General features: G+C 35.0%; 2 protein-coding genes across 4 annotated transcripts; one reads left to right on the top strand and one right to left on the bottom strand.

The window, feature by feature from the left end:
• Positions 1–5,099: 5,099 nt before the first annotated feature.
• FAS4 (RNA helicase family protein) lies at positions 5,100–15,065 on the bottom strand. 3 transcript variants are annotated; one of them, XM_086233815.1, is made up of 13 exons: positions 14,938–15,065; positions 14,532–14,613; positions 13,862–13,934; positions 13,703–13,777; positions 13,571–13,620; positions 13,382–13,442; positions 12,896–13,291; positions 12,198–12,443; positions 11,865–12,095; positions 10,074–10,187; positions 8,743–9,984; positions 6,628–8,250; positions 5,100–5,827 (listed from the first exon to the last, which is right to left on the bottom strand). In XM_086233815.1, the coding sequence occupies exons 2-12, from the start codon at positions 14,573–14,575 to the stop codon at positions 6,787–6,789; spliced, it is 3,996 nt and encodes a 1,331-aa protein (XP_086089941.1). In that variant the 5' UTR covers positions 14,576–14,613; positions 14,938–15,065; the 3' UTR covers positions 5,100–5,827; positions 6,628–6,786. The 3 variants fall into 3 exon arrangements, with proteins under 3 accessions (XP_086089941.1, XP_086089944.1, XP_086089942.1); XM_086233818.1 differs by having other exon boundaries at positions 6,632–8,250; XM_086233816.1 differs by having other exon boundaries at positions 14,532–14,615; positions 14,909–14,965.
• A 5,746-nt stretch (positions 15,066–20,811) lies between these two features.
• LAP3 (Calcium-dependent phosphotriesterase superfamily protein) lies at positions 20,812–23,395 on the top strand. The gene is made up of 4 exons (XM_086234283.1): positions 20,812–21,185; positions 21,981–22,265; positions 22,731–22,898; positions 22,983–23,395. The coding sequence occupies exons 1-4, from the start codon at positions 20,815–20,817 to the stop codon at positions 23,380–23,382; spliced, it is 1,224 nt and encodes a 407-aa protein (XP_086090409.1). The 5' UTR covers positions 20,812–20,814; the 3' UTR covers positions 23,383–23,395.
• The last annotated feature ends 1,702 nt before the right edge of the window (positions 23,396–25,097 follow it).

Genomic DNA, 25,097 nt, shown 5'->3' with positions numbered 1-25,097 from the left:
TACAGGTATTTTAATCTTTCCAAGTCAGCTCTCTATTATGTCAAAGCGAGTAAAGTGTAAAAAGTCATTTTCTTATAACAATATGAACTTGAAAAAAACCAAAACACCATACTTTATTCTTTAGGTGGTAAAGTGAGATTGAGCCCAAAGTTCAGGTAGGTAAAATATAAAAAAACCATAATTTATTATGAGTGGTTATATTCTCACCCCCTTTCCTAATTTCTCACACACCTTATTTTTACACCCTCCATTAAATTTTTAAAAAAATATAAAAACAATCTTCACACTCATCATTATTCGTATAATACCCTTTGATATATCAACTCAAACATCCACTCAATAAACATTCTTCCCACCCCCCTTAACTATTATCTCACCCACCCATTTGTTTTTCTTAATTTCTTTCTTCCAAAATCGCTCCATTTATATGACATCATTGATCAAATATCTTGTGTTCTACAAGGCGTACCCTAAGATGTTGACACGCCTAGTTCAATATTACCATTGAGTAATATACATCATTGTCATTGTGTTTGATAGTAGACTTAATTTTGTTTTTATCACCTATAGTTTCAATTGATTCTCACTTTATCATCCATATATTTATTTGTCCCATTTTACCACCTACAAATATTCTCCGTGTCTCACTTTACATTTTTCCGTTAATTTCGTTAGCTAATTCGTCAATATTGGTGACAAAAATGTCCCTGCAACATCAGCAGTTTTGACATCTTGGGTGACAGAATGGAAGAAAAAAATAAAGTGGGATATGAAAATAGTTGTAAGTGGTAAAGTAAGATAAATAAACATCTGGATGATAAAATGAAAATCAACTAAAACTATGGGCGGTGAAAACACAATTAAGCTGCAGGGCTCCAAGGCTCCAAGGCTCCAACTAAAACCCTTTTGCATCCACTTCGAGTTTGATTCCTGCAATGAATAAAATTGGGCAAACCAGTGATTTTGTACCACGGTCAAGAGAACATTTGTCTGGGCCAAGAAAAGGTCAGCTTATACTATAACCTTATTGGGCCAAAGTATTTTATTTTAAAGTCATTAATTCATAGCCCGTTTGATACATCATATTTGGCTGGACTAACTTAATTGAGTATATTTTGCTCACCACCCTTAAATGTGGTGTAGCATCACTATCCACTTAAAAATTGACATGTATTACACTTATTAACTGTAATTTATTTTTTCAAACTAATTATATTTTGAATAATTTACTCTCAAAGACAAAAAATGCAAGTTTCTATACTGAAAATACACCTCTAAATAAAAATAAAATAAAATTACTGCAAAAGGGAGAGTCAAACAAGAATGCATTAGAACCACTGCACCACACACAAGTTTATGTGAAGTGATGGACCTTTTTTATTTTATCCAACTGAACAAATATCAATCAACATGTAATATTGATTAGCTGAAAGTATAGGCTTAGGTTTGGCATGCACATCTGTAATGAGCATGGAGATTGGAGACTGATCGCTTGGGTTGCACTAAACCCGGGGAGGTCCGTTGTTAGTGTGTTTTTTTATTTGCCGAGCCTTCAAGCTCATAATCGTTCAAAAGAAAACTATTGTTATAAAAGAGTGATGCTATTTGCACATCTATTTTCTTCTCATTACACACCTTATTCATCTAATTTGTGAAATTACCACTATCACCCAATATTAAAAGACAATAAAGGACAACATGCTTTTTTAAATTTAAAAAAAAAAAAGAGATTTTTTGAGGAAAAAAAAAAAGTCAAACCCATAACCCAGCCAACCCCTTTCCAGCCTCTATCACCCGGCCACCGCCCTCGTCGTCGGTGGTCGAGCCCTACACCACCGGCGCCCTCCTCTCTCTTTCCCTTTCTCTGTTTCTCTTTCTCTCTCTTCACACCTCCTCTACCAGACAGAAAGAGGTCGCCGGCCTCAAGATCAGAAGTGGTCAACCTTTGATATGGTCGCCCACCTCCCTTTCAGTCCAGCAGGGAAGGTGCGAAGAAAGGGAAAGAGAGAGAGAGAGAGAGAGAGAGAGAGAGAGAGAGAGAGAGAGAGAGAAACGCTCACCACTCCGGTGATGAGGATGGTGGAGTCTAGCAACGAGAAGGGAGGCTGCAGACAGGGGTGGTCTATGTTATATATTGGGGTTTTTTTTTTTTTTTTGTGTAGTGTGGGGTTTTGCGATATTTCACTTTTGTCCTTAAATTTTATTTTGTCAAATTGACCCATAAATTTATTTAAAAGACTTTGTAGTTATTTATGTCAAAATTTTCGTCCAAAAATGATCATGTGGTCAAAATTATTTTTATCACGCCATATCTAATTCAATTTATTTAACTAAAAGCTAATTAATTTGGGTTTTTATATATAAAAAAAACCAAGATCTAGAACCCCATGAACAACCCGGCCCGTGTGGTTGCAAAAAACTGGTACCAAGTCGATCCTTCGTCGTGCCACTCCACCTACCCGCGTCGCAGCTGCCTCGCTGCCAAGCTTCCCCCTGCCGAGCCCAACTGCCCTTCGCACCCAGCAGCCAAGCTCCAACTCCTCCCTTTTCGCTGCCACCAACCACCGAGATGCTCCCCACCGCCATCAATGCCCACGTCCTGTTTGGGTCTTCTAATTTTGAGAACCAGGTGAGAGACAGAAGAAAGAAAAGAGAAAGAAGAGAAAAAGGAAGATGAAGAATAAAGAAATGAAAAAAAAAAAAATATATAGCAAAAGGAGAGATTCTCTTGCCGCATGCGCAAAAAAAAAAAAAAAACCCCTTTTTGTTTTTTATATTATATTGGAAGAAGAAGAAGTTGATTTGCAATTGTTTCGTAGTGACAATAATTGTTATTATGAGACAATAATTATTTAAATTGAAAAAGTACTCTATTAATTGTTATTATTTAGTATTAGTAATCATTGTTAATATGAGACAATAATTATTTAAATTACAAAAATTGTCTATTAATTGCTATTATTCGACAGTAACGATCATTGTTACTGTGACAATTTATTTAGTTTTCAAAAAAAAAAAATTCATGAAAAAAAACATAAGGTTGACTTGATTGTACAAAATGTGGACTTTATTTGTACAAAGTTGACCTATTTATCATTCCAGCTTTTTAAGTGGATTTTTTTTTGGTAAACAATGCTCTAAAATAGACTTTTTAGTAATTTACTTAATTAATTTCTCTCTTTCTCCCTTTCTCTCTCTCCTCTTCCCTTTTTTCTCTCCTTTCTTTCTCTTCCTTTGTTTCTAACAGTCCACAAAATAAATTCCCTTTGTCTTGCACATTGAATTTCTCATTCCTGCCATAGCCATCTTTCCCCACTCTCTCTCTCTCTCTCTCTCTCTCTCTCTCTCTCTCTATATATATATATATATATATTTGTTCTCCTTGCGGTTTCTAAATTTCCACAAGGTGAAAATGTAGTGATTGGAAAAAAAAAAAAAAAAAAGAGTTGTGAATTGAGAGTGCAGTAACTTGCAAGAGTTGTGAATTTGTTGGAAATATGGTCAATATAAACACAAGTTTGTACGGGGAAAAGAAAAAAAAAAAGGAGGGCCAAATTACATTTTCGATCCATGTAGCTTGAGACAAGTTTCATTTTGATTTTTGTAGTTTCAATTGTGTCAATTTTGTCCATGTAGTTTCCTAATTGTTGCGATTCGAGGACACATAATCCATGACCTTGCAGTAGGCTAGAGAGCTTGGGAGTGGATCCAACCCAAAACTAATTAGCAATGAGTACACTATACATTAGCACATGCTCTCGCACGTGTGACATCACTATAGCCAAATACGTGAACAACTCGTGGAGCATGTGCGGCCAACACATAAGTAAACCTTCTCTGATATTACGAAGGAAATTGGAGTATTAAACTCAAAACTAAAACAAGTGGAGAGGCCCAACTCCTTATAAACCACTAAACAAGACTATATTATTTTTATGAAATCTCTCTCAACAATGCTTCCTGTAATTGACCAATCCAAATTAAATTAAATACCCACACAAAACAAAAGACTAAAGCTAAAAAAGATAAGGCATGTTGCTGCTGGTGCTAGGCTACTAGATAATAATAGAATAATTAAGCAAAGGATAAATCATGAACTATAACAATATTGTGTTGAGGAGTACGTAATTCCGTATAGCAGTAAGAAGTACCTGACTATTTGAGGTACTGCAACTAATAGAAAATCAGGGTCTCTGAGCATGCATGCCACGAAAAATTTCATTGTTCTCCAACTCAATTTTCTTTAAAGCTCAAATCTGATTGGAAAGAAGATCAAGCCATTCCTTAAATCACGTACAGCCGTACAGGAACATTAATTTAGTAAAACTTTAAATTTGAAAACATGATGGATAAGGAAATATATATTTAAGAAATCAAATATATTATACTCCAATAATAAAACATTTGAGGATAAACATCAAATTATTCATTAATTTGATAATCAGCCTTAAGAAGAAGAGATTGAAAATTTTGAATCAAAAGCTTGTCATGGGGTTTGGGGTAAAAACTTCCTTCCCCTTAACAAGCAGATCATAAAATAAGAATCTTAGGCTACATATATATATACTCACAATTTTATAAAATACTAATGCTTAATTGTTATAAAATAAGAGATTTTTTTTGTTTTGTTTGGTAAGGAAACATTCAGACAACTATGCAATACTTTGGTGTTCGATCTGTCCACAAGTCACCTAATTAAGCAAAAAAACAATTAAAAACATAATGGAAGTCCATGATTGTCCATCCCATCATCTAAAATTAATGTAGAGAAATTAATTAATTAAGAGCATTGGAGAAATTAGAAGAGCTAGTAACGATACAATCCTATTCACACAAGAAATACTAGGTAGACAAGAAGACAGTCACTTTCTCTCTCATGCATGCTTTCCACATGTGTGGGCCCCACTTCAGAATGGGTAATGCCCATTCTAAGAACATGGGTTGAATTTCAAATGAATACAAATGAACATGGGTCTACTTGGAGATTACTCTTCACTTTTTCTCAATTAGTTTTAGGATACCAATAAATACAAATTATATATATAAATATAATAACTTCAAATAAACAATTGTAAATAGTCACATAAATATTAGTCTTTACAATACACTCCCTCAACACGCTTGAGGACAACAATTCTATTTGTGAGAGTGCCCATGGCAACCCCAACACTTGATCACAATATCTTTTGCAGGTAGAAATGACCCAGCAATGTTTATCATCTAACAATTGCTCCATCAGCACTTGTACGTACATCATCATCATCTTACATCAAAGAGGGTGCTCTCCTCTTACATCTAATTTGAACCATTCATCTTCATCTTTCCCTACTTCCAATTTGATTTGATACCATTAAGAGTCTAAGGGGGTTCCATTTGAAACGTATGTCTTGCATAGCTCTTGAATGTGCACATCAAATTACTATTTGACTACCAACGCATTCTTTATTTTAAGTATCACTTCAAAAATAATAATATCTAATTGACAAAAAATTTCAGAGGAACACATTCATCAATGAGATCATAGAGATAAAACATCACTCTTTACCCATCTACCCAAATAAACAAAAACTCCGACACCAAATTAAAAAAACAGCATCCTTCAAAGAATGTACGTTGTCAGATGTACACAATCTCTAGATTTCTTATTTGCTTCTCTCTCTTTTTTTTTTTTAAGAAAAAGAAATATTAGAAAAGAAGCTAAGAAATTTGAATGTTCTATACAACACCAGACGGTTGCTGGGTAGGCATTCTCCAAGATCACGATACAAAGAGAAGAATGGGAATATTGTGTGATATTCAGCAGCATGAATTTTCAAACAGCGATGGCCTGTGTAAAAGGAATAAAATTAACAAATCAACTTATAATATCAGAATGAATTCTTAACGAAGGAAATAGATCACAACAAATACATGAAAAATGAATATAATTACAAAAGAAAATACAACATTAATTAATAGTGATAATATATCTTGCAAAGAAATAATAGTAGGAAAAGGCATTAGTACAGACATTAGCAGAATATATCAACTCTTTCATTTTCCAATAAACCTTTGAAATTAAATTCAGAGGCTAAATCTATGATTTTTAGTACCAAAAAAAAAATGTATCAAGTTGTCTTTGCACTTAATTTAAATTCATTGAACAAAAAACAATTTCATGATTTTGGCATTGGGTGTTAACACAATTATTAACTCCTACTTATGCTGATCGCTTTTGCACTCATTAAGCAATGCTATTTCAACAAGCTGTTATAAGCCTCAAAATCGTCGAATACAACACCGATCCATGATAACAATCCATAGCCCCGTATATAATACCCAGTAAATGAACAGAACACATCAAGTAACAGAGAAATCAGACCTAAGAAGCATCACTTAATCATGGAACACGAACCTATTATGCACACAATAATTACTAAGAAAAGACAGGAAAAGGGTCTTTCAGTTCAAATTAAGAAATAATAGATTTGGTTTTGTAACGCCCCACATTTGTTTGGGTTCCTTATGAGCTCCTTCATGGCTCTAAAAGTCAGGGTACTTTTTCTGGAGCGATGAGGATGGATTAAAGCCTTGGTTTAGGACCCAAAAAAAAGAAAGAAAGTAAAACTGGATTTATAGGGGGATTACCTACTGCAGTAGCTTCGATCAGTGGGGAAGTCCAGTCAATGCATCTCCATATAGCGGTTGATCATTCCTTTGGGGTGAAAATCCTTTCTCGTTCCATTTCCACAATGAGAACAATAATTTATGCCAGTGTGCTGGTCCCCAACTTCCAAAACCAGCCATTTATTTTTTTACTTTAAATCTCTTCAATTTCTTAGGGAATCGTTCTTGGGGCTGTAAAAGAACTTCACGAAGCATGTCTAACCAAAGGGCTTCAAAATTATTGTGGAAACTCTCTTTAAACCAGTCCAGGATTTCTGGATACAATTCCTTGGGATTCTCCTTCCAGACCTCTCTTAACGTAGCACAGCTGTCTATCTTTCTTTTTATCAGCTGATTTAAAAGATTTCCAACCCGTTTTTGACCTGCTGCCTCTGGCCTTAAAACACTAGCAGGAGGGGCTGCAATAAACTCACGAACAGATCTTAGGCAAGGAAAGACCTGGCCTTCGAGCAAAGCATAAGCAAAAACTTTCACTCGAAACACATATTTACTAATCGGCAAACTATGTGGAGGAAGCTCCCACAAATGAGGTCCAAAGGCTGGAATGACATAATGTAATACTTGGTCAGTTAGAGGCTCATAGTAAGGTTTGGTATCTGTTGGGGGGGCAGAGAAAGTGCATAAAGACCGAGCATACTTAACAAGCCATTCTGATTTGACACAAGTAACACCATGCATGTATGGTCGTCTTGTCTGTATTAACTCATTGTACACCAAAAATTCAGGGGCTGAATTAGAAACAGATGACCAGCGGTGGAGGAACACGGTCTCTTTAACCACGCAGGCTTGATACCGAACTGCATGAACTTTTCTATCTCCTTCAGATGACCCTGAACTTCCTCTAATACGTTTGGCAACCCTATCTGCCCAACCAGCACAGATGGCTTGGCCTAAAAGCTCTTCCTCATACAACGAAAGAGGGTTTTTATCATGGGAAACCCTCCAAGCATGTTCTACATCTTCCAGACTTCCAAAAATCCATGAAAAATCCTTCTCACCATCAGAAACACCATTTTGATTAAAGACGAGTCGGAGTAGCTGCTTTCTCAGCTTGGACATTTCCTCCATGGTTTTCGGGTGTAGAGCATTGTCAATGCAGAATTCCACTGGGCTCTTGGAAAGTTCATAGCATTGCAAAGCAAAAGCTACAGACAGAGCATCACTGCTAGGATTAGAAAATTTTTCACGAAACATTTTTACAGTTTCTTTTAGTTTCTTCCTTCTCAACTTCTCTTGCTTGTCTATAACTGCACTGGAATTTCCATCTTGATCTAAGTCATGGTTTTCTGTGTGACTATCTTCAAACTGCCTGACAAAAGGATTTGACAAACTCAAAGCTGCAGCTGCTGCAACTGCATATGCTAGCACTAAATTAGCTCGCGAATAACTTTTCTCCTTACTCATGATTTGAATAAGTGTAAGGAGCATCCTTGAGTGGCGAGGACTCATGGGGTAACGAGCCATGGCCTTCCCTAGAGGTGTCAATCTTCCATTGCTGTCAAGTGCTTCAAGGGCCTTCAAGCAGCGCTCTGCTTCATCCAACGCAGCAACCTCTGGAGGAGTGGGAAATGGAAAATTGGATACCTGGGATGCCCACAATACAAGGTCATATACTATAAGAGCAGTCCATACATAAAAGAGAAAACACAAGGTAGATCAGATAGAACATAATTACCAAATAACATAACAAAAACAAGATAAAGCACACTTTCAGATGAAACAAGGCAATCACTTCCTAAGGACGTAGTAAGAACCATCCAAAACCATAAACACAAGATGAATGATACATCTATAGATCTGACTCAAATGAGGTCAGTAGTCTAGTGAAGTTAACCCATATCTCCAACCCAAATGAAGTTACCAAAAGAAAACTTCAAAATATTAAATTGTAAATAAATAGCTTAAGTTTTCTTCAAAATATCTGCTGGTGTATGTCTACCACCATCTAATACACATAATATGATCACATTTGTACCATCTTAGTCATATCATTGTAAATTGTCCATATGAACAGTAAGACATCTGGAAGATTATTCAAAGTGCTAGACCAAGCAGAAAAATACTTTTTGGACCCACCTTATCAATATTCATGGATTTCATGAGAAGGACAACACCATCAACAGGAACTTTGGATATTTCAGCTGGAGAAAAGTCAGGAAATATGTTACTATATACTGCAGAAGAATACAGACGGTAACAATGGCCAGGCCCGGTTCTTCCAGCTCTTCCTGCACGTTGAGCAGCTGATGCCTTGCTGATCCACTGTACATTATATGTTTCCATGCCATTTGAGGAATTGTAGTTCTTCACTTTCTCTCTTCCAGTATCGACAACATACTTTATCCCAGGTATTGTCAAAGAGGTTTCAGCCACATTAGTGGCCACAACAACGAGCCGTTCTCCTTCCTTGACTTCTTCAAATACGCGAAGCTGAGCTGCTGCAGGCAGCATGGCGTAAAGAGGGAGAACATGCAATGCACCTGGAGAACTTCCATCTTCAACCCCACTCTTTTTCCTCACGCTAGGGTTGGATTGATTAGAGCAAGCATCTATAGTAACTGAAATAGGTTGTTTCCCATCAGAATTAGAGTTCAATGAAGTTTTTCCAGCCAAAGCCTCAAAAGCGGCCTTCAGTGAAGCAATGCTCTCCTTCTCTCCTACTACATCTGCAGCATTACCATCAATTTCTGGGGTATCTTGGCACAATGAATCCCCATCATCACCAATAAATTCCAGTTCACTCTCTGTTTCTGAATCATAGGAAGCATCGAACTCATCTTCATTTATATGGCACTGATCTTCATCATTAGAGCTAAATCTGTCAGTTTGATGGTCGGCTGAATTTCCATGAACATCAAATGCTTCATTTATATCTTTCATATCTAGTTCCTCAAAAGAATTTATTTCAGAAACTTCAGTGACATCACTCCCAATATTCCCTTTAGATGTTTTCATAACCAGTTCCCTTGAAGCCTTACGCAGCTTTTGACACAAGTCCTCTACTTCCTTCTTCCCGGTGACAAAGACAAGTATGCCCCCACGTGGCAATGTCTTGTGAATTTTTAAGACTTTTTTATATGCTTCCTCCACATATTCACTTTCTTCTTTAGTTCTCTTTGAGAAGTACATGGTTACTGGAAATTGTCTGGTGGGAACTTCTATAACTGGCGGGGCATAACGAAACAACTTTCTACCAGAAATGAAGTCTTCCACACGCAAAGTGGCACTCATAAGCACAAGCTTTAATGGAAAAATCTGTTGTTCAGGACTTATAGTTTTTCCTGAAAGTACCACCAGTTGCTGCTCTGCATATCTTTCCTGCCATCACATGCAAAGGATGACGACAAGCGGGTCATAAACCTTGATTAATATAAATTTTAGTAATAAACACCACTCTTGATCTTCACCTGGCGAGCTATAATTACACGTGAAAGCATTCCGATAAGTATGTCTGTGTTCAAGCTCCGCTCATGAGCCTCATCCAGAATTATGACAGAGTATCGCTTCAACAAAAAATCATTCTACACAATAAACAGCTTTGGTTTAATTAGATTGGACAAAGACAACTCTTTCAACTAGCATGCTCCATAAAATCTCATACCAAAATATTAAAAGAGAGGAAGTAAAAAAATAAAAAATAAATAAGTTGGAAACAGATCCCAAAGAAATAACCAATCCTTGTATAATGCTGAAAGAGTGAAAAGCAAAAAAATAGAAATTCAGTTCAGGGTCAAACAGGACATGGCCCTAAGGTTATAAGGGCCTTAGGAGAACCCTCAAATGGGACCCTTTACACGTATTCATGAAAAAATAAATTGTGCAAGTACCCACACAAATATTTAGTGAAGTGGAATAGTATCCAAAAATCTATTGATTTCATCCTCGCGGTCCACAAATAAACCACTTCTTAATCATAGATCAATCAAGAGAGACATATGAATAGTAAATGTTCAACCTACTATTTAATTGAAATCAAATTTTCAAAATCCTTAATTTTCTGAAGAGTAAATGTTTTTTCCTTTTTCTGTTGGGATGGAATGGAAGAGGCCAAAAGTTAAGTGCACTTTTGATTCTTTTGTTCTTGGAGCCTAAACGAGAGTCTTTAATAGGGCCTTTGCTTAGAAGGGAGCCAAGGTGAACCCCTCTTCTGGGCGACCCTGGGGCTGAATTATACCAGTACATCCATGCATAGTGCAGAAATTTTATATATATATATATATACACATACATATATATATATATTAATACTGCAGCACAAAAATAATGCCTTCAAGGAGTTTTAGTTGGTTTTTGCTTTTATAAAATCTCCAACAAGAATGTTATACCAACCCCCAGAGAGAGAGAGAGAGAAAGAGAGGGAGATCTAGTTAAGAATTAAGATTAATATGTATTGGAAAAATTCCTAAAGACAGATCCCTCTTTCTAAGAAAAAAAAGTACCAAAGAACCACAATGTTTGGGCCATCCTCAAGTGTGGCCCTATTATTCGAAATCATTTATTTTTAGGTCCCTTCAACAATCATTCATGTAAAAAATCAACCAAATCAGAAACTGTGTAATCACCTAACTATGGTTAAATGAATGGAAGAACAAGGTGTTTCCGATTAACAGTGAACTGCTTGTGATGATAATCAAATGCCTAACTGATTTCCAATTTAATTGATTTTTGGCAAGGATGGTCATTGAAATGGGATTTAAAAAATGGACAGTTTAGATAATTGGACAACATTGCGTGATGGGAAACAATACAGTCATTTCTTTTCTTAAAAAGACAGATCCCTCTTAGAAGGTGACTAGACACATATATCAATCCCCACCATACACCCAGCCACCAGAGCTTTGATACCATGTTAGACAATACTCAGCTCCAAAATCTAAGTTGTTACTTGTTAGGGAATGGACCAACAATGTATATCAAGGTAAGACCCTTCCTCACGTATAACCCCCATCTTGCACGTGGAGAGGCAGAGAAATTTAGAGAGAAAGAGAAGCATGTCGGCACAACCCACCCTATACCTTATGAACCAACAAAGAAGTGGGGAATGGAGATTGAAGATTTCGAACGATATCAATATGCAAACAAAATCCGACTTAAATAGAAATCCAAATAGTTGAACTATTTCCGAAACAGATTTAATTATTTGATGCATAGTTGTTCAAATCATGACATGCATTAAAAAAATCAGTTCCTTAAAAAACCTGAAGTTCTCGTAGTAATATCCCATCTGTCATAAACTTGATGGAGCAACTTTCGCCAATCCTTTTGTCATACCTGACTTGAAATCCGACCTCTTTACCTAAATGTAGACCGAGCTCATATGCCACTCGCTTAGCAGTCGCAAGGACTGCAACACGACGGGGCTGAGTAACACCAATAATACCACTTCGGACACAAGTGTGGCCTGAACCAAAGCCAGCTTCAAAAAGAAACTGCAAGGAATCAACCAAAATGATATTAGGAGGTTTAAGGAGGATAAAATCAAGCAAATAAAACAATAATGATAATTATAACAAAAAAAAAAAACCCCCCACCTGAGGAACTTGGGTGGTTTTACCACACCCAGTCTCTCCACATATAATAACAGTGGAATGGTCATTAATAGCCTCCATTATTTCCTGCTCCATCATTACAATTGGAAGATCCTTCCTTGCATTTTCAACTTCACCAGGCCTTGATACATGAACTATAGTTGGAGCAATTAGAGGCCTTGGTGCAGGAAAATCTGATAATTCACTTGTCCTGCTGAAATTTTCTTTTGGGATCTCTCTTACTTTATCCTGTCACATATCCACCCCAATCTCCCATTAGTTTGTAACAATAGTCCTATAAAATGCCATTCAGAAGAAACATATACAAAAACTGGTAATATCACAGCTTTCACTACTGTACAATTTTTTTTTACTTGAGAAACAGGGACATGTATCATCTTGATTGCATTGGGCTCATGGTTTCCCTTTAATACCCTATCCAAAATCCAATGTGATCTCAGATTGCATATCTGACATGCCTTACACAGTGATTATAAAGTTTTAGAATCTAAAATTATTCTTTTGCTTCTTTTTTTCTTTTCCATTTTGAAGAGCCATGGAGTACCAGAATGCATAAAATACATGCCATAAGAGCAACACAAGTTTCCACATTAAAATGCATCAGCCATAATTAATACGGAAGAAAAAATAAAAGACAAGATACTTGGTATAATTCACAATATGATGAAGATGAGACATACCATTGACTTCATGCTTTCATCATCATCATTCACACTTGAAGTGGGAAAAATATTTACGTCTTCACAAGAAGACGTGTCATGTTTGTTGCTAATAACATTTTTAGATGGCGAGGCAGCAGCGGATCTGCCATTCATGCCGAGTCCACTGCCACAGACTAACCCCTGAGAGGATTCAATAGATGTGGTTTTTTGGAATTCTTTTTGTACTGTCATTGATTGCACCTGAACATTCTTGTCAAGATCCTGCCTTGATTGAGTTTTTTCTAACTCAGGTTCACTTTCACTACAAGCACCTTCGCCATCTCTCTTCTGAAATTGTTGATCAGTATGAGGAACTTCAAAGCCAGCTTCAGAGAATAGTATAGCCTTCCTACGTTTTTCCTTTTTAGATTCAACCTGCATAAGGAAACACCTGTCAAGAATAAAGAAGAATAAAGATATGCGACAAATTTTGTTATATAGATAAACATTTTCATGAATACAAACCTGGCCAATATTTTTTGATGACTGCAGAAGAGAATATGCACCTTCTGGAAGCTTATATTTCCTGATAATGTGAATATAAAAATTTCATCCAGCATTACTCTTGGATGGGAAACAGACTAAAATAGTAATCACCTATCAAAAAAAAGAGGGGGGGGGGGGGGGCGGGGGGGATGGGGAAGATAGACATACTCTAAAGTGTCAATGCTTTTGGAAAGCAAAAGTGTTTTTTCCTTCTCCTCCTGGAGAAATGAAAAGCAAACCATCCAAGTCAAGTTAAGAGAATAGTTAAACAGAAATACAAAGATGAATACACTCACGCACCTCCAACTTCTTCAGCTTCCTTTTCTGGGATTTGCTCATCATCGGTGTTTTTCTTGTATTGAGTTTTTCATACTCCTACGGTGATCAGATTCAGCAAATTCTTTATTTGGAATACAGCAGAAAAGAAAAAACAATCAGTAATTTAAGCTGTGCACATACATGATTGGTGCCCTTCCTTTTGTTCCTTCTCTTATCAGGCAAGATGAGTGCGTTGCTATCATCACCTCCCCAGCTACCGAAAACATGGAAAGGGGATGAAGATTTACTTAGACAGAAGAGAAATTTTTGTCCTTCAAATTTAAATAATAACCAAGTTTTTTGTCCTTCCAATCTAAATAATAACAAGAGGTTGCAGTGCAAGTGCAAGTTGCAACCACACCTACCAAATTAGTTACTATGTGAGACTCTACCATGACTTATACACGTAAGACACCCAAGACCCAAGCATTAAAACAAACAAAGTTGATACCAAGGAAAAGTATTTGATACAATTTGATTTACATTTTCCACTCCAAGTCACCTTATAGAAAGTCCTTTAATCGGCAACATATAGTTGTAAGCACTACTTTAGAATAACCCTTCTCATAAAGGTTGAGAACTTAAGATAATGATCAAGACAAAAACCAATTTGAGTCCTATGTTTCTATTGTTTTAGTTTCCCAAACTTATAAACTCAACAAACCGAGATAACTAACCTATGCCCATGTTCTTAGAAAAAGTGTTTCGTTGGCAGTCTTTCTTTTAATATGTGAGAATACAGAAAAGGCGTGAAGAGGAAAGATAAACGACACAAAATTAGTGGCAAATTCAAAATGTTTTACGTCCACACCTCAAGTCCATAGGCTGTGCAGAATTTTCCATACATGACTCCATTTTGCTCCTCTTTAACTTACTTGAACAAACCTGAAAGCCTGAAATAAAGGAAAATTTTATTTGAATAAATTGATTTTTAACCATAGAGAAATCTAAATATATATCAACACAATAGCAATACTAGCAACACAACAAAACAGGTATGAGCATTTACTTATTACAAAACAAAAATTTGCAGAAGAAGAAGAATTGCAGCAAAACCAAAGTAAGTTTGGGCATAATATGTCTGCCCACAAAACAATTTGGAAAACCTAATAACACTACAACACTGAAGAAGAAGAAGAAGAAGTAAAATGTGAAAATAGAAGGAGAAAAAAAAAATTAGACTCTCCTAGAAAAGATTGGGTTGCTGCCGAAATCACCTCCAATATTGTCTACAGCCACCGAAATCTCTGCTCCAAGCAACTGGGTTGCCGCCGAAATCTGCTCCAAGCCACAGGGTTGCCGCCGAAATTCCGAGGCTTGCACTTGTACTGCAGAGTAGGGTTTTTCCTTTTTTCAGAAAAAAAAAAATTTAAAGAAACTCTCTAATATTTGCTATTTCTTTAATTTTAAAAATTAGAATTTACTCCTTTTAACATTTTTTATTTGAAAAACAAATTTATGATTTTTTTGTCAAATAAAGCCCTTATTGTTTAAAAAAAGAGTTGTTGACCATTGTCTTGTCAAAAAAATATGTCATTATTTTTTTATTTTTTGAGAGTATAAGATATGGGTTCATCTCATACTTTTTTAGAATATAAAATGAGGTTTGTGAAAGCTGCATGTTAGGTTTTAACTTAGAGATTTTGAGCAATTAAAACATAATATAAAGCTGACATCAGGACTTGATAAAGAAGTAAAAATGCACTTCCGAACACTCAAAAATGATCGTCAAATACTCGGCGCTTAGTATATGTGAAAAAAATAGAAACTAATAGACCAATATTATAATATGGAATAGTTACAATATTATTGGATTTTAGTTAGAATTTTAAAAGCTATAAAGCTTTAGTCGATAAATTATAAAATTAAATGAACTAAATGGAAGTCTCCCTTAATTTTTTCAAGGCTTAATTATCGATTTACCACCCAAAACTGTAACTCATTCCCATTTTGCCACCTGAAAAAAAATTTTGTCCCAGATTACTACCTGTAATTTACATTCATGTCTCATTTTACCTTGTTCCGTCAATAATTCCGTTAAAAATGATGACTTGGCCGTTAATGCTGACGTGGCGCGCTGGCACGTGTCACATCTTTTTTTGTATTTTCTGATTTTTTTTATTTTCCTATTTTTATAAACTTTGAAAATTAATTAAAAATAGTTCCGAACTTAGAAAAATACACGGAAAATTCTTATTGACTTGTCTTGACTAGTACTAATTTACTATGGGGTCAAAATGTCAATTTTTCCTCTAAAAATTTTCATAAAATTTGGAAAGTCAAAATTTATTTCTAGAAAATTAAAATACTCTAGACTCTTTGGAAATGCATAGGATAATCTCCCTAACTCCAAAAAATATGAGGTCTGCACCGTTAGTCTTCTAAAAACTAACAATACCTTTCTCGTGAACACTATCTACCCAAAAGACCTCTCGGTCTTAGAGGAAAATAAATTTCCCTGTAAAATAAATTCTAGAATTTCTGTAAATTCTCAAAATAATATTCTAAAACAGGCTTTTGATAATTTCCAAAATATTTTTGAGAATTTGTCCAAGAGTTTACTAAAATTCTAGAATTTATTTAATAAAGGGAAATTTATTTTAATTTTTTAGAAATAAATTTGGACTTTCTAATTTTTTTGGAAATTTTTAGAGGGCAAATTGGTAATTTAACCTGATAGTAAATTAGTGCTAGTCAAGACGAGTCCGTAGGAATTTTCCATGTATTTTTCTGTGTTCGGAGCTATTTTTAATTAATTTTTAAAGTTTATAAAATAGAAAAATACAAAAAATTAGAAAATACAAAAAAAGATGTGACACGTGGCACACATCCAGCGCGCCACGTCAGCATTAACGGCCAAATCATCATTTTTAACAGAATTGTTGACGGAACAAGGTAAAATGGGACACGGATGTACGTTACAGGTGATAATCTGAGACAAAAAATCTTTCAGGTGGTAAAGTGGGAATGAGTTACAATTTTGGATGGTAAATCGATAATTAAGCCTTTTTTCAAAGCCCAGGACAAACGATGTCGTCTAGGCCTGCTAAGATTAAAAGAAAAAAACAGCGTCTCGCGGACCTCTTCTCCCTCTCTCACCGATCACTCTTTTTCCGATGGTGTAGGCGTCATCGTTGCTGCCATTGCCATTGGAAAATGCAAGCTCTAGCTGTGGTGATTGTCTTATAAATTGTAGTGATTTGTAGCTATAGTGGAGTAGCAAAGCTAAGCATAGGCGTTTGACATATTACAGTTACTCCAACTGCATCTGCATTTACAATATTGTAGATGCACCATATATTTTCTATAAAAAATATTAACTTTAAATGTTAAATTGATAAATTCCCTAAAATATACTTAACACAGCAAAAAATTTAATCAACCTCATAAATATCTAGATATGGAAAGAAAGAAAAAGAGAAAAAAAAAAAACCGATATGGAAAAATCAATGGGCTTCTTGATGAAGTGGGGAAATATAGTAAGGCCCCGTTTGGGATTGCGGTGGAGGACTCAAAAGCTGCTGTAGATGACAATTCTCAATCACCTACAGCAGTTTTGGTGTTTGGTAAAAAAATAAAAAATTGTTTTTCCCCACAATTCTCAACTCCCCACAACAAAAACAGAAAACAGGTTTCTAGGTGCTTTTGAAAGTTGCAGTGACTCACAGCAACAATGAATATTTTATTTTACCCGTAATACCCTCATTGATTTCTATGATTTTTATTTGTTTATTTTGAATTAAAAAATATGTCTATTGTTAGTTATATTTTATATTGTGATAATTAATTATGATATTTTATTTATAGGATTAAAATTATAATATACCTAAAAAAATAATAGGCATACTTATTTAATAATGTTGTTCTTAGAAAAATTAATGCTAATAAAAATTTGTAGTCAAAAATTTCAAAAACAAGTAAAAAAACATATTATTTTTACCAAACAAATAAGTGAAATGCACTTTCAGCATCATGTCTATTTTAGTAATTATACACAATCACAACATTTTTATATTAACATTTACCAAACACTTTGATACTGTTTTTTGCACTCACAACACTTTTGAAAACATAGTTTACCAAACACTCAACTGCTTTACTTTACAGCTGACTTTACTTCACAGCTGTTTTACTTCACAGCTGTTTTTTCTCACAGCAATACCAAACTGGCCCTAAGAACAGGAGAGAGGAAGAAAGGTTTTTATATGAAATATTTGCAACGCGGAAATTCAACGCAAACTAGAATTAAATTTGTTGAATATTAGCAAACAATTTGTTGCAAATGTCATTTGCAAGGAACTCATGGCACTGTACCATATGTGAATTTCTGCAACGAATTGTAAAGAATTGCTCACAATCTGTCAAAAATTGCGACAAGTTTTCATGCATTGCAAATCAACTCAGAGCAATAGGTCAAATTTCTTGTAGTGTTCTAAACCATAATCTAATTACTCATAGGGCCTGTTTAGATTACGGAATTAAATTCTTATAAACCAATTCATATGCATTTCTTAAGGGAAAGGGAATGTAAAGATTTTCATTCTTATATTTGGAATTGTTGGGAAAGTAAATCGGGAAATACCATATTTTAGTTCTCATGTTTGGTTTGTACAGTAATAAAATTGGATAAAATTGTGTTTAAAAGCATCATTAATACTTTTCCATGAGAAGGGAAAACTAAACTCAAGCTGCAAGGAATTATTCATTTTCCACTTTTGGGGGCAACAGATTCACATGAACCATAAAATGATTTCTTATGTCTGCACTTACCAAACAAGAGAATGCAATTATTTTCCAATTCTCAACCTTCCAAAACCAAACGAGCATAAACTGAAAATTCAATACAAAACCATAGGATAGATTTGTTCTATGGTACAATTTTGGGATAGGACTGCAATCACATCTAGGGATTTAGTATACTATAGGTGCATATATGTAGAAATATGTTAGGGAAAATTTTAGCAAAACAACTCTAACTATACCTTTTTTTCAGTTGATGATCTCATTTCATTTTAATTTAGTCAAAGACTATTATTAACGAAGTGTTTCAATTGAGGATATTTTGTCAATCTTTTATAATTTTTTTAAAAAATTTCTCACGTGCAAAGCATGTGACCAATTTTTAGGGCTAAAATCATTTATTCAGCTAAAAATTAATTTTAAAAAATAAAACTAAAATAATTATAAAAAATTTATATGAAAAAAAAAAGATAGGGGATGGAGAAACCCTCACTCCCCAGTTTATCTTTCCTTGTCGGCCACTGTCGACGACTTCCCCTTCCACCAGTGGCGGCCCTTTGCTCCCCTCTATGCTGCCTCATATATATATATATATATATCTCTTTCTCTCTCTACTGGGCGCGAACTTAGAGTCGGCTGCTTCGCCAACCTTCATATCGGAGGTTGGCGAAGCCCCCGACACCTCTTTGGTTGGCGGCGTTCGCACCCATTAGAGAGAGAGAGGGAGATAGAGAGTGAGAAAGAGAAAAAGAGAGATGGGCAAAGCCGAAGAGGGGAGCGGAGGGCCACCGCCGATGGAGGGGGAGTTGCTGTCGAATTTTGAGGGTAACACGCTGGCAGTGGCCGGACAATGGAAAGAGAAACTGGGGGTGAGGGTCAGTGGTGGGGAGGGTTTAGATCCTTTCACTTTTATTTTATATATTGTTTAATTATTTTTAGTTTTAGTTTTATAACCATTTTCTAAATGGTAATACAATTTTGTTCCTAAAATTTGGTCACGTGACCAATTTTTAACGAAAATTTTGACAGACTTAATGAAATATCCTCGATTGAAGCACTTGGTTAATAATAGTCTTTGATAAAGAGCCCGTTTGGCACTGCTTTTAAAATTGTCAAAAGCCCTTTCAAATTAGTAAAAGCGCTTTTGATAGCGTTTGGCAAAAATAATTAGAAGTGCTTTTGAATTATAAAAGCACTTTTAAGGGATTTTTTGAGAAGCACCTGACAGGTGCTTTCTCAAGAAGCACTTTCAAGTGCTTTTGCATAAACAACTTATAAGTTTTATAAAAATTTATATGTGCTTCTTAACATAAGCGCTTCTGATAAAAGCGCTACTAAATAAAAGTGCTTCTAAGAAACAGTGCCAAACGGGCCCTAAATCAAAATGGAAACGGAATACTCAAATAAAAATTGGGGTATAGTTGAAATCTTTTTGCTAAAATTTTGCCAATATGTTATATTGAATAGGACTAATTAATCATATATGTTTTTACTACGAAATAGTTATTCATCATTTCCACTTTATCGAAAGAGGTCACCGGTTCAAATTTCTTCATTTTCCACTCATAATTTTGTTACTTATTTATTTTTAAGTAAGAGTATTGACTATATTACAATTTCTTCTTGTGGTTTGGGACGTTTTTTTATCTAGTCTATACATATAGTTCAAATAGTTTTAATAAAATTCTTGTAAATTACGTTATTTTACAATTAATTAGTGAGACATTAACTATTATTTTAATTTTTTGAATTTCAAGTAATGTGACAATATTTTTTTCTAATCATATTTTGACCCATTTTGGTTCTCGTCTTTTTATAACAAATAGAAAATTATCAAATATTGTATGTCACATTAGATGATAAACAGTTGAGCAAAGAGTTAGTATATCCAATTTTATAGTTTACAATTACGGGTTTTTGTGCGTGGTACAAACACTGCACCACATGCATGCATATAGTATTTTGACCATTAAATCATTTGAAGATTACAAATGTTATAGTAGATTGTAGTTTTTCACCTTTAGATGATTGATGTATACGATGCATTATATATATAGTAGAAGGTCTCCAATTTAGGTCAAATTTGTAAATTTTTAAAAAACAATTCCTGGCTAAACATCTACACGCTTTCTGGAGCAGAAATGATACATTTTGTACTTCTTCACAACAAGAATAAGAATGAATGCGAAAGGCATGGGCAACAAACAGACGACCTACTACCTCAACCACATACCCCATCACAAACAATGCATGTAATCAACCCCTTAGCTATCTATAACCAATCAATCACACCGACCCTAACTTTATCAAACTCAGCTCTGCTTATTGTCATATTAGTTGATCATCTCTTTAACATGGAGAAGAAGAAGAAGCTGCTCAAAGATGAAGCACTCTTGCAGCACCCAATTCTGTTCCTCCTTGTTCTGGCTTTGGGCTTTGTCATAATGGACCCTCTCCAAATGGGCCCGCTCGGAGACCACGAGTTTCGGCCCGTCAAGCACAACATTGCTCCATACAAGCAGGTCATGGAGAGGTGGCCTCGGGACAATCAGAGCCGGTTAGGGCTTGGGAAGCTGGAGTTCGAAGACGAAGTTTTTGGGCCCGAATCGTTGGAGTTTGATGCTTTGGGCCGTGGCCCGTACGCAGGGTTGGCCGACGGACGCATTGTGAGGTGGATGGGCCAGGACGTGGGCTGGGAGACGTTTGCGCTTGTAACAGCAAATTGGTATGTAGTTGTCATGTGGTTTCATTAATGGCTTGATAATTGCAGATATTATTACTAAGAAAATTGGTAAGTGGAATATATTAAGTTGATCCACGTGGTATAATTCCAAAAGAACAAGATTGGTATCAGCTTTTTATTTTTTATTTTTAATTCCATTTAGAACAAAAAGAAAATTACAATCGAAATCCAGGAGAATGTTAGCTTAGTTAACTCACATTGTTTAAATGAAAGAAAGTAAATTATTTTTATAATTTTTGTCTTTTTGGTCTAGATTTTTTGAGTTATCATTTTTAAAAAGTCCAATAGGTTTACATTAAAAAACCCAAAACAATAACTTTTTTTTTTTTTTTGGCCACCCAAAACAATAACTTAAATACAAAAGGAATAGACACAAAACAGAAAAAAGGCCCAAAACCAAAACATGTATAAAAAATGATTTAGGGCCCTTTTATGTAAACTCATGATAATCTTCAATTCTGCATGACTTAAATGCCCTTACATCACCAATTTTCAAAGTAGGAATGTACACTAATTAAGGAAAGCAAAGGTTAATTAGGTAAAGAAACAAGATGAATTGCCTTGGCCAATTAGTCATTATTATGTGTTTATTATAACTTCTATCTTATTATTAAAGATGGACCAAAACATTTTAGTTGAGTCATAGAATATTTAAGACTGCATTCGTTAGCAAAATTTTATGTGTATCATGTATGTAATATGTATGCACAAATTATTGCTGAAAATTCTTGATATTATACGCACATTGCTAATTATAGTTGATGTGGGCCTTAAAAGGTCAGAGCAGGTTTGTGCTAAAGGCATTGACTCGACCACACATAAGCAATGGAAGCATGAGAAAAAGTGTGGTCGTCCCCTTGGCCTAAGGTTTGACAAAGTGAGTAGAGATTTGTACATTGCTGATGCATATTATGGGCTTCTAGTTGTTGGGCCTGAAGGAGGACTTGCCACTCCTTTGGCAACCCATGTGGAAGGCAAGCCCATACTCTTTGCCAATGACCTTGATATCCACAGGAATGGTTCCATCTTCTTCACAGATACTAGCAAGAGATATGATAGAGTGTAAGTATATATAATTAAAAGTCCATATAGTTGATTCTATAACATACATATATATATATATATGAGTGGTTATATTTCCACCCTTGTCTTATTTTTCCACACTTAATTTTTCACCCACCATTAAATTTGAAACAAAATATAAAACATTCTTTCACCTTCTATTATTTATATAATACCATTTGATATACCAACTCAAACACCCACCTACTCCCACCCCTCTTAACTATCATTTCACTCGCCCCATCATTTCTACAATACCAACACAAAGGGATGATAATATAAGCAATAATTAACCTACTTAATAGTTCAGATTCACGTTCATCTTATCTTGTTAGATTGTTTGAAAATATAACATTTATCTATACTGTGTGTATATATTCCTTTAATTTCATGTTAATTAATGGATGGTAATTAATACTAATTGGCAAGAAAATGAGGTACTAATGCAAATCTAATTAATTGCAGGAACCATTTCTTTATACTATTGGAAGGAGAAGCCACTGGTAGGCTTTTGAGATACGATCCTCCTACTAAATCAACTCATATTGTGTTGGATGGTTTGGCTTTTCCAAATGGGTTACAGCTTTCCCAGGACCAAACCTTCCTTCTCTTTACAGAGACCACCAACTGCAGGTAACAATTAAACTTTAATTCTTTGCTCAAATTTTCTGAAGAGGCCAGGACATGAAAATGACATTAGCACTATGACATTTGCAGGCTAATGAAATATTGGCTAGAGGGTCCCAAAACTGAAACAGTGGAACTTGTTGCAGACCTTCCAGGTTTTCCAGACAATGTGAGAATAAATGAGAAAGGCCAATTCTGGGTAGCAATAGATTGTTGCAGGACTCCAGCACAAGAGGTTCTTTCTCAGAATCCATGGATTAGGAATGTCTACTTTCGCTTGCCGATCCGAATGGCCTACTTGGCAAGGCTCATGGGAATGGAAATGTACACATTGATCTCACTCTTCAATGAGAAGGGAGAAATTTTGGAGGTTCTTGAGGATAGGAATGGTGTGGTTATGAAACTAGTGAGTGAAGTTAGAGAAGCAAAAGGCAAACTTTGGATTGGAACTGTGGCTCATAACCACATTGCCACCCTCCCTTACCCTTAATTAAGGTCATTTGGCTAGCTATAGGATATCTTGGTGTTCATACTATTTTAACAATTATTGGTACCTTAAGTGGGTGGCCTGATTTATGATTTGTGTAACTGTATTGATAATTTGATACTTAGAAGAATTGAGGTTTGTGGTTTTTTATTTTTATTTTTTTGCTTTTTGTTTTTTGTTTGTGGGATTAATTAACAGTTTTTACTAATTGTATGGTAAAAACTGTTCACAATAAGTTACTAATTAAGTAATTATGTTGTGTGACTCAGAGCTCTGCACTTTTGGACAGTGCCTAATGCACCATAGATCATAGTATATGGAGGGTGCAGATTAGATCATGACTCAATATACATGGGAGAGAAATTATCTTACAAACATGACCAAAGTAAACATAACAAGAGCATTGATATTAGAGTTGTTGGATTGCATTGATAATGGAGTTTTTTTTTTTTTTTTTCTTCTTCTTTCAATTGATATCATACATCGATTATAAAATCCCAATAACTTTAATTGTTTCCATTTTGGTCTTTAAATTTTAAAATTTTAAAATTTTCCAATTGAGTGTTCAAATTCTGATTTATATCTTAGCAAGGACAAAATTGATGGAACAAGGGCACTCCTCATATAATTTCCACTCCTAAACCCTACACGTACTTTTTCTGTTCCATTTTCTTCCCTTGTATTTTCTTCTTCCTTCCATGCCAATACCCAAGAGTCAAGTGAAACAATATTCTATTTAAGATATAGTTAATATGCCTAAAATATGTATCTAGTAACCAGCTGGGACGGAGCAAGAAAAACATAACAACGGGGGCACTTGAAATAACATGCAAGATTTTTTTTTTTTTTAAACAATCCATGCTAATTTTTATCTTATTACAAAATTCCAGTTATATATGCATCATTTTTACTCTATTATTTTAAGCTTGTTACATGAACCAGTTTGCAATTCTGAAAACTAAGCTTGCAAAGAAGAAAAGAGAGAAAATGAAGAAATGGATTTTCTAATTGACCTTAATAATAACTACTTTCAATGACAAATCTAACCATATACAAGTGCCTCATTAACACAATAGCCAAATCATAATAGTCTAATTAATTACCAAACTCCCTTAACACATTTGGTGATGAGGAATGATGATTAATTTGGCAGCTGATCTTCAGTAGGCTGAGACTGATGACATGGCAACAAATCATGAGTAGGAAGTCCATGCATCCTATCATCCCCCCTCAAAGTCATGGTGGGGGAGGTCAAACATAAAAATTAAGAAAGACATGACATTGTAAGCATATATATAAATTAAGAAAGAAAATAAAAAGATATCTATTAAAGACTTACAAAATATTTAGATAGATTCAAACACAAATCTCTACTAAAAAGAAGAGCATCAGAATTTCACTTTCCAGATTGATCGTTCAAATCCTTCAGTTTATTAGAGTTCCAAATTAAACAAATGGACTGCACTTCACACCATAATTATTTTTATACTTTCTTCAAACCCCAAGAAATTGTGCCAAATGCCTAGGGTTTCAGAAATAGAAATACAATTACAAAAACCAAGTCTGTACCCGTACCGTAAGCTGATAAGCCCCCAGAGAAATGGCCCTATATATTGAGAAGAATTAGCCTCGTTAAAGATTCCAAATGAACTCCTGGCCCAAAAAAAAAACAAAGATTCCAAATGAACTTTCTTCCCTACAACTAATGTGGTGACAAA

This window comes from Dryas octopetala, chromosome 2, assembly GCF_963921425.1.
Source record: "Dryas octopetala chromosome 2, drDryOcto1.1, whole genome shotgun sequence".
Classification (NCBI taxonomy): Eukaryota; Viridiplantae; Streptophyta; class Magnoliopsida; order Rosales; family Rosaceae; genus Dryas; species Dryas octopetala.
The sequence above is the reverse complement of the archived record's forward strand: the minus strand, read 5'-3'. Positions and strand labels throughout refer to the sequence as shown.

Bases quoted from the DNA above. Each gene is read 5' to 3' on its own strand.
- FAS4 (XM_086233815.1), bottom strand. From the start codon at position 14,575: ATGGAGTCATGTATGGAAAATTCTGCACAGCCTATGGACTTGAG. The intron at 13,778-13,861 runs GTATGTGCACAG...TGATCACCGTAG, and splicing joins AAAGGAAGGGCACCAATCAT to GAGTATGAAAAACTCAATAC. The intron at 13,443-13,570 runs GTATGTCTATCT...TCACATTATCAG, and splicing joins AAAAGCATTGACACTTTAGA to GAAATATAAGCTTCCAGAAG.
- LAP3 (XM_086234283.1), top strand. From the start codon at position 20,815: ATGGAGAAGAAGAAGAAGCTGCTCAAAGATGAAGCACTCTTGCAGCAC. The intron at 21,186-21,980 runs GTATGTAGTTGT...GGGCCTTAAAAG, and splicing joins GCGCTTGTAACAGCAAATTG to GTCAGAGCAGGTTTGTGCTA. The intron at 22,899-22,982 runs GTAACAATTAAA...TGACATTTGCAG, and splicing joins ACAGAGACCACCAACTGCAG to GCTAATGAAATATTGGCTAG.